This window comes from Molothrus ater, chromosome 37 (assembly GCF_012460135.2).
Source record: "Molothrus ater isolate BHLD 08-10-18 breed brown headed cowbird chromosome 37, BPBGC_Mater_1.1, whole genome shotgun sequence".
NCBI lineage: Eukaryota > Metazoa > Chordata > Aves > Passeriformes > Icteridae > Molothrus > Molothrus ater.
In genome coordinates this window covers 242738-260764 of record NC_071664.1, presented here as the reverse complement: position 1 = coordinate 260764, position 18027 = coordinate 242738, and the positions used below count along the sequence as shown (strand labels likewise).

Genomic DNA, 18027 nt, shown 5'->3' with positions numbered 1-18027 from the left:
TGCCAAGTGTCATCTGGATTTTCATTGTCTAGAACTTCTCGTCTTGCTCTTATCTGCAGAAGTTCATGTTTTCTGTTAAATGGGGACTTTTCCAAATTGGACATGAGGTTGGAAGGCCTAAAGCAATCTCTTTTACTTTCCCATCTACAGGCAGATGTGTTGTCCAGATGCCATCGCTTCTTGCCCATACAAATTGTCCTGGATTTCAGACTGTACTCCTGGTACATCCTACAACTACTTTATAATTCACTCTGCCTTGTTTATGTTTGATCCCTCTGCAAGCACAACCAATTTGTAGGGCTATTGCCAGGGGTGGCATCTCTTTTATCTCTGCATCATCAGAAGTGCAGTCGTAAGTTTTATTACATGCCCACCAACTTACTTTGTCTGCCCTCGTTCTGCTACTGGTGGCAGTGTTTGTTACTGCTGGATCTGTTTCATTCTCGGGGCCTTCCCACTTAATGCACCAAGGGGTGTTTGCCATACATTGGAATCTTTGAAGAATACTCACAGACCACGCACTGTCCCAAGGCTCTATCTGATCTTTCTGATCCTTGGCCTCACACTTCCATACCAGAGTGGTTTCTGTAACATTTTCTATAATCTTTTTATAGTGTGGCAAATAGCATTGCCATTGTGTGATGCCTCCTGATTCTCCCATAGGTGTTCCTAGTATGCCATCACTTAGAATACAGTCTTTCTGGTCCATGGGTCTCATCCATGTTCCTATTTTCTCCCAAGTTTCCTTGATTACTTGCCTCGATTCGGGTACCTGTTTACATGCAATTGTTTTGTTCTTTTGTATTTCAGGTCGTTTTGATGTTATAATTCCCCAATTTACTGGATCTCCTGCTGCCTTTGGTATTGGCAGACAGGCAGTTATTCTACTGGTGTTTTGCATTTTAGCAAAGTCTTTGACTAATCCAATCATTACATTCTCAGCCTGAACTGCATTAGAAACCTTTATCACCTGTGTTCTGTTTGTACCTCTCTCTTCATTCTAGAATGAAGAGTAGTTAGTTGATCATTTTGCATTCCACATCCCAAAGACATTGGGGTGACCATGACGTTAGCACAATTACTGATAGCATTCTCAAGGCGATTAAACACATCTTATCTGCAGCCTTGTTGGTTCCACAGTTTACACAGTCCGTGATCCAGGATGGATTTTCTTCACTCGGGTGTAATGAATCCAGGGGTCCACACCGGCTACTTTGCTGTAAAGGTGGTCAGCAGTACCTGGTGGGGCCCACTCCACTTTTCTTTCAGCGGTTCTTCGTTCCAGTTCTTGATGTACACCGCGTCTCCTGGATGTATGTTATGAACTGGGTTCTCAAGAGTCAGCAGTCTATTCCACACGAGGATGCTCCAGAGCCAAGCTAAAGTTTTCCCAAGAGACAGAACATAATTATACACTTCTGGCTTTCCTGTGATGTGTACATTAGGGTTAGGCTCAGGAGATTCATATGGTTTCCCATACAATATCTCATAAGGACTGACTGACATCCCACTCCTAGGCTTTATCCAAATCCTCAACAGTGCTATTGGCAAAGCCTGGGGCCACTGCAATTTGGCATCTTGGCATATTTTACTGATTTGCCTTTTTAGTGTCTGATTCATCCTCTCTACCTGTCTACTTGACTGGGGTCTCCATGGTGTGTGGAGGTCCAAAGTTATCCCCAGCAATCTACTTACCTCTCTTACTACTGTAGCTATGAAATGGGGCCCCCTATCTGATGATACCCTAGGGGTACCCCGAACCTGGGAATAATCTGTAGTAACCACTTTACTGTTTCCTTTGCTTGGTTTGTGCGACAGGGAAGGGCTTTGGCCATCCAGAGAATGTGTCAACCCCCACTAACAGGTATTTGTATCCTCGAGTTCTTGGCAGTTCTACAAAATCTACCTGCCAATAGTCTCCTGGCTCTATTCCTACCCGAATTCTTCCTAGCTGTGCTTGTCGCCTAGCCACTGGGTTGTTTTCAAGCAGATATCACATTTTGACAATACTGATTTTGTCCTTGTTAACATCCGGACCGAAATTAAACTCTGCTTTAGCAATTTTACCGATGCCTCTGCTCCCCAGCGACATTCGTTATGTTTAATTTGTAGAACTTCTCTCATTTTCAAGGGGGTACCACTATCTGTCCTTGTGCAGTCACATACCATCCCTCTGAATTCTTTTGTGCATTTAGCAAACGTGCCAGTCTCTCATCTTCTACTGAATATTTTGGTTCTGGAGGCAAATTGAATTGGGATACATTAAGCTTTAAAGGTATCAATGCCATTGTTGTTTGCACCCTTCGAGCAACCTGTCGGGCTGCCCAGTCTGCCTTTTGATTTCCCTCACAGATTTTGGAGTTTCCTGATTGGTGTGCTTTACAGTGTAAAATTGCCACTTGTTCAGGTTTTCGTACTGCTTTTATCAATTGCAGGACTGCATCCTGATGTTTAATGTGCATACCTCGAGAAGATAGTAGTCCCCTTTCTTCCCACAGTGCTTCGTGTACATGCACCACTCCAAAATCATAATTTGAGTCAGTCCAGATATTTACCTTTTTCCCTTCACTTAATTCTAGTGCCCTGGTTAAAGCAACCAGTTCTGCCTTCTGGGCAGATGGATTTGGTGGTAATGCCTTTGCCTCCACTACTGTACTGACTGTTGTTACCACATGTCCAGCGTATCTGGTTCTGTTTTCCACAAAGCTGCTCCCATCTGTAAACAGCTCCCACTCCGGCTGCTCTAGTGGGACGTCTTTCAGGTCTTCTCTTGCTGAATAGGTGTACTCTATTACAATAGGTGTACTCTATATCTACAAAGTCATGCTCTAATGGGCCTTCTTCAGTTGTGGTACCTAGGAACAAAGCTGGATTCAAAAGGTTAGTTGTTTTTAATGTGACATCATCCTGCTCAGTCAGGACTACCTGGAATTTCATCATCCTGCTTGGGGATAGCCAATGGCCCCCCTTCTGCTCTAAGACAGTGGTTACCATGTGTGGTACATTGACATGTATGTGCCTTCCCATAGTAAGCTTCCTGACTTCTTGTATCAGCAGCACAGTGGCTATGACTGCCCACAGACATGGAGGCCACCCGGCACTTATGTTGTCAAGTTGTTTGGAAAAGTAGCCCACCGGCCTTTTCCAGCTTCCCAGACATTGGGTCAGGACTCCTAGTGCTAGGCGCAGCCTTTCATGTACAAAGAGCTGAAAATCTTTAGACAGATCAGGTAACCCTAATGCTGGAGTAGTTGTCAGTGCTTCCTTTAATTTTAGGAAGGCTTCTTTCTGTGGTTTGCCCCAGGTGAATGGCTGCCTCTTCTGAGCTTCATACAGGGGCTTCGCAATCAGTCCATAGTCCGTGATCCACAGGCGACACCATCCTGCCATCCCGAGGAAGACTCGCAGCTCATGTAGATTCTGGGGCTCTGGAATAGCACAAATGGCTTGGATACGGTTAGTGCCTAGTTTTCATAGCCCTGGTGAAATTTCACATCCCAGGTAAATCACAGTCTGTTGGGCAATTTGTGCCTTTCCTCTGGATACTTTATAACCTCCCATTCCCAGTGAATTTAAAATCTCAATGGTTACCTTTATACAGGTTGCTTTTTCTTCTGTAGCTATTAGTATATCATCAACATACTGCAACAACAGGTATTGGTCTCTTGGTACTTGCCCACTCTCGGTCCAAATCTCCAGCTCCTTTGCCAGTTGGTTTCCGAATAGGGTCGGCAAGTTCTTATATCGTGTCTAGGTGAGCTGGGTCTTTCTCCCATTCCCTGGGTTTTCCCACTCACAGGCAAACAGTTTCCTACTTTCGTTGTCAAGGGTGATGCAGAAAAAGGCATCTTTTAAATCAATTACAGTAAACCACTTATATATCTCCTTTATGGATGTTAGCAATGTGTAAGGATTTGTTACCACTGGATAAATGTCCTTTGTTATTTTATTTATTGCTCTCAAATCCTGCACTAATCTATATTCACCATTTGGCTTCTTTACTGGAAATATTGGTGTATTAAATTCTGATTCACATTCTTCTAAAATTTGGTATTTCAAGAATTTCTCAGTAATCTTTACTATTCCTTGCCGTGCTTCTGGTTTTATGGGATACTGTTTGACTTGTACAGCCCTCGCCCCTTCCTTTAATTCTACATGCACTGGTTGTGCCAATTTAGATTTCCCTGGTATATCTGTCTCCCATACAGAGGGAATCACTGCATCTTCTACCTCCCTAGGGATAGAGGGAACAGGTTTTTCTTTGGTCATTAATATCTGTCCCATCTTTGATTCAGATATTTTCATTATAAGCTCTCCATTTTCAAAGGTTATTACCGCATCAAGTTTCGCTAGCAAATCTCTCCCTAAAAGCAGAATTGGACACTCAGGTACATATAGGAATTTGTGTGTTATAACTTTGTTCCCAAAACACAAATCTAGGGGTTGCAAGAATGGCCATTTTTCCTCTTTCCCTGTAGCCCCGACTATTGTTGTTTCCTTGTCCCCAATTTGTCCTTGCAAATCATTCAATACCGAGTAAGTAGCTCCTGTATCTATTAGAAATTTTACCTTTTTATGTCCTAATTGTATATTTATAACCAGTTCCTTAACTTGTTCTACTGGTTCTATGTCTAGGCAGCTGGTACACTCCCCCAAAACCATCCCCTTGGTAACCTGCTGGAACTGATTGCCCTGGTGAAACTGGTTGTTCAAGTCTGGACATTGTCTCTTCCAATGGCCCTCCCAATTGCAATACGCACATTGATTTAGGTTTAACCCCTGCATAACTGGTCTCCTACCTCGACCATTCCTGTTACGTCCCCTGAAATTTGGGTTCCCTTTTCTTTGTATTACTGCCAAAAGATTCTGCTGCTGCCTTTTAGCTTCTCTTTTGCGATTGTTATATACCTTCCAGGCTACCTCAAGTAGCTTATCCAAATTCCTTAGTTCTTCCCCTTCTAATTTTTGCAATTTTCTACGAATATCGTCCTGTGACTGGCCCAAGAATATGAGAGCGAGCTGAACCTTTGCTTGTTCTGTGTCCATTTGGAGATCTGTATATTTTCTTGCTACCTCCTTAAGCCTCTCCAAAAACGCAGTGGGAGATTCCTTCTTTTCCTGACGAACTTCATATAGTTTAGACCAATTTATAGTTTTGGACACAGCATTCTGAACTCCTATTTGGATCCACTCTTGATATTTCCGTAGTCTCCCCATATCGCAAAATAAATTAGGGTCCCAATTTGGATCCTCAGTTGGGAAATTCTCATCTAAATTCCCTGTTACAAATCCGTTTCTTATGTCCTCTATTGCCCTTTCTTTGGCTGCCTTAAGTACCATCTCTTTCTCAGTAGAATCCATCAAAGTATCTAATATTACTTGTATGTCATCCCAGTCAGGATTTTGAGTTTTTATAACCATTTTTACTACTCATGCCATTTTATCAGGATTTTCTCTTTAAGTTCCGTCTGATTGTTTCCAAATAACTAAATCTGCAGGAGAGAAAGGCACTTTTATAAATACTGGCCCTTCCACTCCTACACCTTGCCGCAAGGGGGCAATTACAGTCCGTTTTTGTCTGCCTATGTCTTTTCTATCCATAAGTGGGGCAAGGTTAGACCGACTCCTGGTTCTGTGGGCTACCCCATCGTTGATTCTCTCTCTCTCCTTTCTACCACAGCTAGGTTTTGCTCATCTTCCGAGGAAGAAGGATCAGGTGACGATGGGAGAGGAGGATAAAGAGGGAAGGGTGTACTAGACGAGACAAGTTCAGGACTAGGTGGGGTAGGAGCAGGCAGTGGGATAGGGACAGATGGAACAGGTGGGATAGGGTTAGGTTCTCTTGTTCCTATTGGAGCTACCTGTAAATCAATATCTGTATAATTTTCCCTACTCAGGCTTTCTTTCAACGCCAAGTGTTCTAAACAACGTTCCTCACAAACCCCACACTTATTGCTTGCAGATGTTTTTAACCATCATTAATCCACATTCATCCTGCCATTCTGGCTTTCCCCGTAAATAGAAAAACAAATCAACGTATGGAACCTCATCCCATTTTCCTTCTTGTTTACAAAACGACATTAACTGTGAAATAGTGTTATATTGCAGAGTACCGTATTTTGGCCATTTTTCACCATTCTCCAAGGCATATTCTGGCCACCGTGTATTACAATAATCAATCAACTTAGCTTTACGTAATTCTTCCCCAAAATTACCCTGTTTCCAATGTGCTAATAAGCACCCCAAAGGAGAACTTTGCGGGATAGAGGTGTTGCCGCCCAAAATCCCTTTAAGTTTCTCCATTCCAAATATACCACAAATTGCCGAACTCGCAACGCTTTCGCGATTGTCTTATGGAACGGCGCCTAGGCTTGTACCAGCAGGAATTCCTTTAGCCCAACCAAGCGTAGCTTTCGCTGTGTCTCATTGGCAGGCACCCAAACCAAAGTAAAAAGCACCTCACCTTTCTCCCGGGGACGTTGCGAGCGGCAGAATCGGTCGCGGCCGATCGAGCTCCCCGAGAATCCCTCGGTGCCGGCTGGAGCATGGTCGAGTCGCGAAACTTGCTTCAGCAGCACCCGCAGGGTCCCATCTGGGTCGCCAAAATGTTAGCGTTCAGAAACACATAATCACATAAGCGATTATATGCGGTGCTTTTTATTGAAGAGCTCTGGGAATCGGGGTAGTTTCCACCCAAATCTGATTCCAACCATACATTCGAGGTGAACATGTTTTATACTCTATCATTACCTAACTTTCATGTTAATTATTAAACTTATATTGTTCTATTGTATACACAGATTTTAGCTAAACATAGCCCCCTTTAAATTTCCAACATAGTTTCTCACGATTCTCCTTATGGTTATATAATAATTATATTTAATTACTAAACAATCATCACATCTAACAATTATGTCTTTTATCATACTGCTTACGCAGGTGCACTGATCTGAGAAAACACAAAGCCTAATATTTTCAAAGACTATTTTTAACATTTTCCAGGGCTCCACTATCAGCCTGGCCGCGCTGGAGGGGAGGCTGGGATCTGGGTAGCCAGGCTGGAACACAGCAGCAGCATGCCAGGGGCTGATGGCTTTCACTGCCCTGCCTGGTGGTTGAGGACAAAGTTCAAAAGTGGCAGAATCTTTGCCAAGCTGCTAAAAATCCAGCGGTGGAGCCGGCACAGCTCAGCAACTGTGCGTGTGGCTCAGCAATTGTTGCCACTGCTTGGGGCATGGCGCTTGGGGCGTGGCGTCCCGGGTCGAGGACGCCTTGGTGGCAGCACCTTTGCCACACGGACCAAGCACATGCACACACCAATGTGGTGGACGGTGAAATGGCCTTTATTAACGGTTTCACGGGGTAATTTATAGCAGGGTTAGCAGTAAAGTAACGGTAAAAGGGGAGGGGTTCCACCTGAGCGTAACATCGCGATATCTTCCCACATTTCCCCCCACTTTTATGACCAGCTAAAAACATAGAAAATGCTAAGGTTAAAACTAACAAGTGGGAAACGTGTAACTGGCAAAATGCACCAAACTTGAACAATGTAACACAACCACAACAAACTTGTAACTGTAAATGTTTAACAAACCAAAAGCTAACTATCTCTAACTGGTTTTTCTAAAAAAACAACACGAACTTGTGTAAAATATAAGGCGATCAGGTATGGGGGCTGACTGAACCATGACTTTGGATATTTTCACAGGACCTCCTCAGTTTTTTGGTTGACACCATAGCACCGAATTATCCTCCCAGAGTCTGCGACCTGTTTGACCTTAAAACTAGAGAGATTTGGAGAGCTTATGTCCAGACCCATGTTCTCTCCAAAACGCCCTTTGAACCTTTGATGCAGGAAAAACTCCGGGCTGATTGGCATTCCATGCAAGTAGAGCCAGAACGTGGCCAGAGTTCGAACTCTACTTGATGGATACCACTTAAAACAAGACTTTTAAAAACAACATTTATGTGAACCATGACTGATAACATTTTTGTTGAGCTTTTTTCCCCCAGTCCTTCTCTGCGCCGGCCTCTCCTTTAGTTCGGTCACTGAGTTCTTTCACGACCCCGGGATGGTCTGCCATCGGGCTGCTTGATGATTCGTCGCAGCCTTTAGGAAGAAACAGGCTGCGGGGCTGTCTGAGGATTCAGTCCTGCAAAACAAACTTTACAAATTTCATTAGTTTTTGCCCTGAAGGTCCGGTTTTATCGATTTAAGCGGGCACCATTTGATTTTACTATTTTTCTTGATGGCTGCGTACGCTTGCCCTGTGAGTACCAGTCTCCAACCCTGTTCCCATTCCCCTAGTTCATTTTTAATTATGACCTGTGGGCCTTCCTCTAGTGCTCGCGTGGCCCAGGGTCACAATGTTAAGGTGTTCTTCTGGCCAGAAAGATCTGTTCACTGTATAGTTTGCTAAACAGTAGGCTGCTGCAGCAATTTGTGAAGGAAGGTACTCCAGAGGAGGATCAACTTGAAGGAGACTCAGCTCTGCAAGATACCTTGCAAAGTTCTCTGTCCTCATACAGATTCCACATCTCTGAATATACTGAAGGAGGAACTGGTTGACGGTTGGGGCTGTTAGGTCAAAACCCACCACTTTGAGAAGCAAGTGTTCCGTTCTTAGCAGCTGCTTCTTTATGTAGGTATCATCTGTTATATAGACAAATTCATCCACATCTGGTGGGTAGATCTCTTCATACTTCGCAGCCAGAAGAATTGCTGCTGTTCCCACAAGTTGTAACTTCCCTCTGAGAGAAGACATGCAGGAAAGAAACCTCTCCAGGAAGTTCACTGCCAAGTACAAAGTCTCTGTCCGAAGTTTATACTCTTCCCCTACCTCCTCCAGCCAGTCTACCAGGATAGCATGCATTCCTGTTGTGATATCTGGCTGCTTCTTCATGTAGTAGGGCTTAGGCCTAAATCTTACTTCTGCCTCTCGGAGGTACTAATGAATGTCTTCTGCATACTCTCCCACAGCCAGAGTTACAACATCTTCCACTACCATAGGAGAGCCTGAACTCAGATCCAGCAGCCGATGAATACTGGATGTCATTGCACTGGTATCCAGTTCACAGTGGCTTAATTCCAGCTCTTCAGACACTTGGCAGCTGTAGTTTTCTTTATCTTCTGAATCATCTATGTAGACAGCAAAACCTTGCTTTGATGCAGCACTGATGATGCAGTTGGGCACTTCATCTTTTCTACATGAAATGATGGTGTTTTCAAAGCCAGAAAACCGCTTGATAACAGCAGCACCCTGGCTGCCGGGCCGCTGCTGCTGCTGCCCGTTCTCCGTCAGCACCCTCAGCACGACCCGGCCGCTGCTGCTGCGGAGGGCGGCGGGGCAGGACTCCCGCCATCCCGCACGGCTCTTCTCCCCGGTGCGATGCATCACCCCGACGTCGGTACCGCACTGCCCGGCTCCGCTCGCCACCAGCCCACGGAAGGGTCCGGCCACCCTGCGCTGCCCAGGCTGCCCGCCGGCGCTGCATAGGCATGGCTGCTGGAGGGGGCGGTTGTTGGCTGCGGCTGGTTGGGAGCCCGGTGGCTCAGCCCCGCCGGCCGCGGATCGCCATGGTGACCCCCTCCCTCTAGGGCTCATCACCCTGCGGTGCATAAGGCGGAGGCCTCGCCCAGGCTCCCTCGGACTCTGAGTCAACGGCGGCGCCCAGGGCCTCCGAGTCAACGGCTGCACCCCGCGCCTCCGAGCTAACGGCTGCACTCTGCGCCTCTGAGTCAACGGCTGCACCCCGCGCCTCTGAGCTAACGGCTGCACCTCGCGCTTCCTCTAGCAGCCCGTCCCAAAAATGACCGCTTTTTCCCCGTAGTCGGGGTGCCTGGGCTCGGGAGCTGCAAAGAGCGCTCCTGCGGCTGCGAATCCCCACACTCAGCAAACTCATGATCGCCCGCAGTCTGCGCGGCCACCGCCATACCCTGCCGGGGCCCCGCCTGCAAACATTCCTGTGTGGTTTTCTATTTTCCCCACTCCTGCTGAACTTGCTGAACCTTTTTCAGAGCCTGCATGACCCTGACAGAGAGAAGATCTCATCAGCTCCTTTCAGAAATAATAATTTCTAGGGGTGACTTCTTCCTTCCTCACTAAATATCAATCACGGCAAACACAAATGGGAACCAGTGCGGGGCAAGGGAAGTCACAGGAGGGAGAGGGGGATCTGGAACAGGGGACATCAGGAACCAGGATAGGGGGACATGGTGACAGTTCCAGGGCAGGAGGTCCTTGATCAGCTGCCTTAAACCTCTGCCAGGGTCTCCCAGTGCAGCCAGAGCCACTTGGCCTGGGGTGCCCAAAGCCCTGAGCAACCCCCAAATTCCTCCCAGGAGTGCTTAACTCCCTTGAAACCACCATCGCCCAAATCACCAGAAGATCCCCCTAATGTCTCCAACCTTGTCTTAGTTCAATGTCTTTCTTTTTACACTGATTTTGTGTGTTTGGAAAGGACAAAGAGAAATGAAAAGAAAATCCAGGCCACGGGAAGCCAGGAGGATGTAGAGCCCCCAGGCAGGTGTCTTCCCAACACGGATCACCAGCACCAAGGATCACCAGGGCTCTGCCCTCCCGGGCTCACTGGGGATCATCCAGCACAGATCCTCCCGTGGGGGATGGAGCTGGAGCAGCGCAGGAAGCTCTTCCTGCACTCATGGCACTCCCAGGGCTGCCCTTAGTGCTGGCTCCGTTGGTGTCTGGTCAAGGTAGAGCTCTGGGAGAAGCTCTTCCCACACTGCGCACACTTGTAGGGCCTCTCCCCAGTGTGGATGAGCGGTGGCTGATGAGAGCAGCGTTCTGCTTGAAGCCCTGCCCACAGTCAGGGCAGCAGAAGGGTTTCTCATCAGTGTGAATGTGCTGGTGCAGGAGGAGAGAGGAGGTTGTCTGAAATCTCTTCTTGCATTGATCACACTCGTAGGGCCTCTATCCAGTGTGGCTCCTCTGGTGCACGATCAGGCTTGAGCTTATGCTGAAGCTCTTCCTGCACTGCCCACACTCATATGGTTTTTCCCCCGTGTGGCTCCTCTGGTGGACAATCAGTTGGCAGCTCCTGGAGAAGCTCTTCCCACACTGGGGACACTCGTAGGGCCTCTCCCCAGTGTGGATGCGCCGGTGCTTGATGAGGTTGGAGTTGACCCTGAAGCCCCTCCCACAGTCGGGGCAGCGGAATGGCCTCTCCTCTGTGTGCGAGCGCTGGTGCACGAGGAGAAGGGAGCTGGTCTGAAACCTCTTCTTGCATTCATCACACTCATAGGGCCTCTCCCCAGTGTGAGTCCTCCGGTGGGAAATAAGGTGGAAGCTCCTGCTGAAGCTATTTCCACACTGCCCACACTCATAGGGCCTCTCTCCGGTGTGGATGCGCTGGTGGACAATCAGGTGAGAGCTCAGCATGAAGCTCTTCCTACAGTGGGAACACTGGTAGGGCCTCTCTCCGCTGTGCATTCTCTGATGGACAATCAGGTAGGAGCTGGTGTTGAAGCTCTTCCCACACTGCCCACACTCGTAGGGCCGTTCCCCGGTGTGGATTCTGCAGTGGCGGATCAGGGAGGATCTCCACCTGAAGATCTTCCCACATTCTGAGCACTTGTGGGGCTTCTCCCCATCCTGAAGCTGCTCATCAACCCCCAGCTCCAAGCTCCGGCCGCCTCCCAGGCCCAGGGTGGGTCTTTCCTCCTCAGATCCCTGTGATCTGCGTTTGCAGCCTCTCCTCGTGAGGGATCCCCTCCCCATTGGGTTCCTGTAATGTGGAGCTGCTCAAAACAGCCTCTTCCACGAGGTTCTGCTGTGGGGATTTGTCCTCCCTGCTCTCCATGCTCAGCTCCTGGTCTGGGGGAGGAAGGACAAGGAGAGGATGGGATTTGCCTCCGTGCCACAGGGAAGGGCAAGGAGATCCCCCCAGTGCGTCCCCAGCAGGACAGCTTTGGCAGCAGGGTTGTCCTGCAGCCGGGGGCTGTGCTGGGCTGGGAGATGGAGCAGGAGAGAGGGGGAAAGGGGCACTGACTTCCTCCTCACCTGCCTGGGCCTCCCGGGTCATCTTCCTCTTTCTTGCAGCCTCCTCCTTTTCCATCCTGCCAAGGTTTGGGAATAGCAAATCCCGCTTTGGGGGAAAACAAGGCTTACTGAGTTGCGTTTGATGGTCCCGCTGCCCAAGTGCAGCTGGAGAAGTCAGCGCCCCTTTCAGCCTCTGGGGGCCCGGAGCCCGCTCATGCCCAGCCTCCCCCACCCCTCCAGGCTGCGGGGGGTGCCCGGGCTCCGGGATCGCCCCTCTGCGCTCTCCCTGCTCCGGGGCTCCTGTGTTCTCCCCGGCTCTTCCGGGGATCCCCAAACCCGAGATCGCCCCTGTGCCCGCCAGTACCGGGCGATCGCCCCCTGAGACCCCCCAAGATCCCTCCAGGACCATTTCCAGCTCGGCTTTGAGGTCCTGCCCCACAAAAAACTCTCCCAGAGACTCCCTCGATGCATCTGGGGCGAGCTCCCCCTCCCCGCTCACCAGCGGTTTCCGGGGGTGCGAGCCGGTGGATCCGGGGGAGCTGCGGCTGGAGCGGGGTTGGGGCTGCTCCTCCTGCTGCTTCTCCACTTTGTCCCTCGTCTTCCTCCTGCCCCTGCTCCTCCTTCTCTCCCTCCTCCTCCCCCCGCTCCTCCTCCGCTCCCAGCCCGATCCGGGCAGTGCCGACCCCCAAAATCAGCCGCGCTCTGCCCTGGAGGGGGTTCGTAAGCGGTCCCGTCCCGCGCGGCACTGGGAACGATACTGGGAGCACTGGGAGGGATCCTGGGAGCAGCGGGCGGGAACTGGGAGCGCTTTCCGTGCCAGTCCCGCTTCTACTGGGAACACTGGGAGGGAACTGGGAGCAAACAGCGCCCGGAGGCGGCTGCAGCCGGCGGCCAGCGTGGAGGGCGTGGCTATGCAAATACAGGAGCGATCGCGCGCTGGGATTGGTGGGCGGAGCAGCGCGGGGTTTGCTCGGTTATGTGAGGGCCGGGGGGATCCAGAGCGATCCTCTCAGCAGCACTGGGAGGATGAACGGGTCTCAAGCAAACACAAATCCGAACAATTCTAGCCTTTTCTTCCATCTCCCCTAGGCTGAATAGCAGTCATTATCATCTACAACCCTAAACTCACCCTCCTCAACTTCTACCTGTACACTGTAATAACTGCAACTGGTTTCCTCACCCTAAACACAATCAAAGTCCTAAAGCTATCTACCCTAATAACTGCATGGAGCAAAATTCCGTCTCTGAACGCAATGCTGCTTCTAACCCTGCTCTCCCTTGCAGGACTCCCTCCCCTGACAGGATTCCTGCCTAAATGACTTATCATTCAAGAACTGACTAAGCAAGACATAGCCCCAGCAGCCACACTTATCTCCCTCCTTTCCCTGCTAAGCCTATTCTTTTACCTTCATCTCACATACTGCACAACAATTACACTCCCCCCGCACACCACAAACCACATAAAACAATGACGTACTAGCAACCCAGCAACCAGCATTACCGGAGCATCCGGTGAGAGGGGACCAGGACCGGGAATGGGGACAGAGACCAGGAATGGGGACCAGGAATGGCGACATGGGCCAGAAATGAGGACAGGGACCGCAAAAGGGGACATGGACCAGCAAAGGGAAAAGGGTCCCTGAATACTGGACAGGGACCAGGATTGGGGACAGGGACCAGGAATACAGGAGAGGGACTGGGATTAGGATCAGGAATCAGAAAATGGGAACGGGACAGGAAATATAGAAATGGGAAGGCAGGACTGGCAGTGGGAGATGAAATAGGAAAAGGGGAACAGGACAGTGAGTATGAGACTGGGAATACAGGAGTGGCAACCAGATAGAGAATATTGGACAGGGACAAGTATTGAGACCAGGAATGGGATCTGGACTCAGATGAGAGCAGGCTGGAGTTTGGTGATAAGGAAATGGGTGGGGGCAACATCAGGGAGAGGGGATCCTGGAAGGCAGACACCAGGAACCAGGATGGGAGGACATGGGGACACTTACTCAGCATCCCCCCTCACCCCATTCTTGTCTAAGTTCAGTGTCTTTATTTTTAACCCAGGATTTGGGTGTTAGGAAAGGACAAAGATAAATGAAAAGAAAATCCAGGCCACAGGGAAGCCAGGAGGATGTGGAGCCCCTCCCAGGCAGGTGTCTTCCCAACACGGATCACCAGCACCAAGGATCACCAGGGCTCTGCCCTCCCGGGCTCACTGGGGATCATCCAGCACAGATCCTCCCATGGGGGACGGAGCTGGAGCAGCGCAGGAAGCTCTTCCCGCACTCGTGGCACTCCCAGGACTGCCCTTAGTGCTGGCTCCGTTGGTGTCTGGTCAAGGTAGAGCTCTGGGAGAAGCTCTTCCCACACTGCACACACTTGTAGGGCCTCTCCCCAGTGTGGATGCGCCGGTGGCTGATGAGAGCAGCGTTCTGCTTGAAGCCCTGCCCGCAGTCAGGGCAGCGGAAGGGTTTCTCGTCGGTGTGAATGCGCTGGTGCAGGAGGAGAGAGGAGGTGGTCTGAAATCTCTTCTTGCATTGATCACACTCGTAGGGCCTCTACCTAGTGTGGATCCTCTGGTGGACAACAAGGGTGTGGTTGCGCTTGAAGCCCTTCCCGCAGTCGGGGCAGTGGAAGGGCCTCTCGTCTGTGTGAATGCGCTGGTGCTTGACAAGATCGGACTTGCTGTAAAACCTCTTCGAACATTGATCACACTCGTAGGGCCTCTCCCCAGTGTGACTCCTCTGGTGGACCATCAGGCCTGAGCTCTGTGAGAAGCTCTTCCCACACTCGGGACACTCGTAGGGCCTCTCCCCGGTATGGATGCGCCGGTGGCTGATGAGGTGGGAGTTGTTCCTAAAGCCAGTCCCGCAGTCGGGGCAGTGGAAGGGCCTCTCTCCAGTGTGAATGAGCTGGTGACTGAGGAGATGGGAGGACCTGTGAAACCTCTTCTTGCATTTATCACACTGATAGGGCTTCTCCCCAGTGTGAATGCGCCGGTGCCTGTTGAGGGTGGAGATGCGGTTGAAGCGCTTCCCGCAGTTGGGGCAGAGGAAGGGCCGCTCATCTGTGTGTGAGCGCTGGTGCACGATGAGATCACCGCTGCTCAGAAAGCTCTTCTTGCATTGATCACACTTGTAAGGCCTCTCCCCTGTGTGGCTCCTCTGGTGGACAATCAGATTGGAGCTGTGGGTAAAGCCCTTCCCACACTCCCCACACTCATAGGGCCTCTCCCCAGTGTGGATCCTCTGGTGGACAATCAGGCAGGATCTCATCTTGAAGCCCTTCCCACATTCTGAGCACTTGTGGGGTTTCTCCTCATCGTGAAGCTGCTCATCAACCCTCAGCTCCGAGCTCCGACCGCCTCCCCAGCCCAGGGTGGGTCTTTCCTCCTCAGATCCCTGTGATCTGCGTTTGCAGCCCCTCCTTGTGAGGGATCTCTGGGGCTTTTCCTCCCCATTGGGTTCCTGCACTGTGGAGACGCTCAAAACAGCCTCTTCCACGAGGTTCTGCTGTGGGGATTTGTCCTCCCTGCTCTCCATGCTCAGCTCCTGGTCTGGGGGAGGAAGGACAAGGAGAGGATGAGATTTGCCTCCGTGCCACAGGGAAGGGCAAGGAGATCCCCCCAGTGCGTCCCCAGCAGGACAGCTTTGGCAGCAGGGTTGTCCTGCAGCCGGGGGCCGTGCTGGGCTTGGAGATGGAGCAGGAGAGAGGGGGAAAGGGGCACTGACTTCCTCCTCACCTGCCTGGGGCTCCCGGGCCATCTTCCTCTTCCTTGCAGCCTCCTCCTCCTCGTCCATCGGGCCAAGGTTTGTGTACTGGAAATCCTGGTCTTGAGGGAAAACAAGGGCTGAGTGCATTGGGTTTGATGGTCCCGCTGCCCAAGAAGTCAGCACAATTGGAGAAGTCAGCGCCCCTTTCATCCTCGGGGGGCCCGGAGCCCGCTCACCCCTCCAGGCAGCCGGTTTGTCCCCCGGCTCTGGGATCCCCCCTCTGCGCTCTCCCCGCTTTCCCCCCCGGCTCTGCCGGGTATCCCCAAATGCCTGATCGCCCTGTGCACGCTGGTACCGGGCTATCGCCACGTGGGACGCCCCAACTTTCCTCTAGGGGCATTTCCGGCTCGGCTTTGGGTACATCAAGAGGCAAACATCCCCTGCCCCACGAAAAACCCTCCCCGAGACCCCCCCGATGGATCCGGGGGGAACTCCCCCATCCCGCTCACCTGCGGCTCCTGGAGGGGGAGATGCAGCAGGAGCCGAGGGAGCTTCGGCCTGAGCGGAGGGAGAAGGCGGCGGGGAACCCAACGTGGTTCTGCTGCTCCTCTTCCTTCCGCTCCTCCTCTTCCTTCCGCTCCTCCTCTTCCTCCTCTGTCCCTCCTCTTCCACCCGCTTTTCTGTCGCTCCCAGCCCGGCCGGGGCAGTGCCGAGCCCCAGAAGCAGCCGCGCTCGGCCCTGGGCGGGTTCCGAAACAACCGCGCCACGCGCGGCAGTGGGAGTGATCCGGGGAGCACCGGGAATGATAGTGAGAATACCAGGAGAGATCCTGAGAGCACTGGGAAGGAATGGGGAGCGCGTTTACTGCCAGTCCCGCTCTTACTGGGAGCACTGGGAGGGAACTGGGAGCAAACAGCGCCCGGAGGCGGCTGCAGCCGGCGGTGGGCGGGGCCACGATAGAAGGCGTGGTTATGCAAATACGAGATAGATCGCGCGCTGGGATTGGTCGGCGGGAGCAGCGCGGGGGTGTACTCGGTTATGTGAGGGCCGGGGGGGCCGGAGCGATGGCGGCGGCGTCCGGTGAGGGGGGACAGGGAGCGGGAATGGGGACGGGGAGAGGAATGGGAATGGGGACATGATCAGAAATGGCACCCGGAACTGGAATGGCACAGAGAATGGCGACAGGGACGGGAATTGGAATATGGGTATGGGACAGGGAATATTGAAATGGAAATATGGGAACAGGAGCGGGACCGTGAATAAGAGAAGGGGAACAGGGACTTGGAATATGGGACAGGGAGAGGGAATGGAACTGGGAATGGGATTCAGACTGGGATGGGAGCAGAATGGTACTGGGGTGACATGGGAATGGATGGCAAGCCAGTGGGGTGACAGCAGGGAGTGGGGGATCCTGGACAGGGGGCACTGGCAACCAGGACAGAGGGACATGGAGACAGTTCCAGGGCAGGGGGTCCTTGATCAGCTGTCCCACAACTTTCACCAGGGTCTCTCAGCACTTCTGCAGCTACTGGGCCTGTTCGCTAAAGCCCTGAGCAACCCCAAATCCCTCCAGGAACCCTCAACTCCCTCGAACCCAGCATGCCCCCCATCCCCTGGAAGATCCCCCCATGTCCCCATCAATGGCTTATTTCAATGTCTTTATTTTTACCTTGGTTTTGGGTGTTTTGAAGGGACAAAGAGAAATGAAAGGAAAATCCAGGCCACAGGGTGCCAGGAGGATGTGAAGTCCACAGACAGGTGATTTCCAACATGGATTACCGCTACCAGGGATTACCGGGGCTCTGCCCACCGGGGCTCACTGGGGATCATCCAGGGTGGATCCCTCTGTGGGGGATGGAGCTGGAGCAGCGCATGGAGCTGTTCCTGCACTCGTGGCACTCCCAGGGCTGCCCTTAGTGGTGGCTCTGTTGGTGTCTGGTCAAGTTACCGCTCTGAGAGAAGCTCTTCCCACACTCAGAACACTCGTAGGGCCTCTCCCCAGTGTGGATCCTCCAGTGGATGACGAGGGTGCAGTTGCGCTTGAAGCCCTTCCCGCAGTCGGGCAGCGGAAGGCCTCTCCTCTGTGTGAATCGTCTGATGTCTGAGGAGATTGAAGCTCTTCAGAAACCTTTCCTACATTTACCACACTCGTAGGGCCTCTCCACTGTGTGTGTCCTCTGGTATGTGACCAGGGCAGCATGCTTACAGAAGCTCTTCCCACTCAGGACACTCATAGGGACCTTCCCCATGTGGGTCCTCTGGTGTTTGATCGGGTCAGCATGCTCACAGAAGCTCTTCCCACACTGGGGACA

At 51.5% G+C, this 18027-nt stretch overlaps 2 protein-coding genes and 2 pseudogenes across 2 annotated transcripts; 1 reads left to right on the top strand and 3 right to left on the bottom strand.

Moving 5' to 3' along the window:
- Window positions 1–11930, bottom strand: part of LOC118700806 (zinc finger protein 850-like) — a 105514-nt pseudogene extending 93584 nt beyond the window's left edge.
- Window positions 6592–10771, bottom strand: LOC118700799 (cyclin-A1-like). The gene has a single exon (XM_054518160.1). The coding sequence runs from the start codon at window positions 9618–9620 to the stop codon at window positions 8949–8951; it is 672 nt and encodes a 223-aa protein (XP_054374135.1). The 5' UTR covers window positions 9621–10771; the 3' UTR covers window positions 6592–8948.
- Window positions 11931–12213: 283 nt separating the features above from the next.
- Window positions 12214–13758, top strand: LOC129047071 (NADH-ubiquinone oxidoreductase chain 2-like; annotated as a pseudogene).
- A 49-nt stretch (window positions 13759–13807) lies between these two features.
- LOC118700801 (zinc finger protein 239-like) lies at window positions 13808–17633 on the bottom strand. Its single transcript, XM_054518159.1, has 4 exons — window positions 17385–17633; window positions 16225–16553; window positions 15745–15834; window positions 13808–15558 (listed from the first exon to the last, which is right to left on the bottom strand). The coding sequence occupies exons 3-4, from the start codon at window positions 15800–15802 to the stop codon at window positions 14561–14563; spliced, it is 1056 nt and encodes a 351-aa protein (XP_054374134.1). The 5' UTR covers window positions 15803–15834; window positions 16225–16553; window positions 17385–17633; the 3' UTR covers window positions 13808–14560.
- Between the last annotated feature and the right edge of the window lie 394 nt (window positions 17634–18027).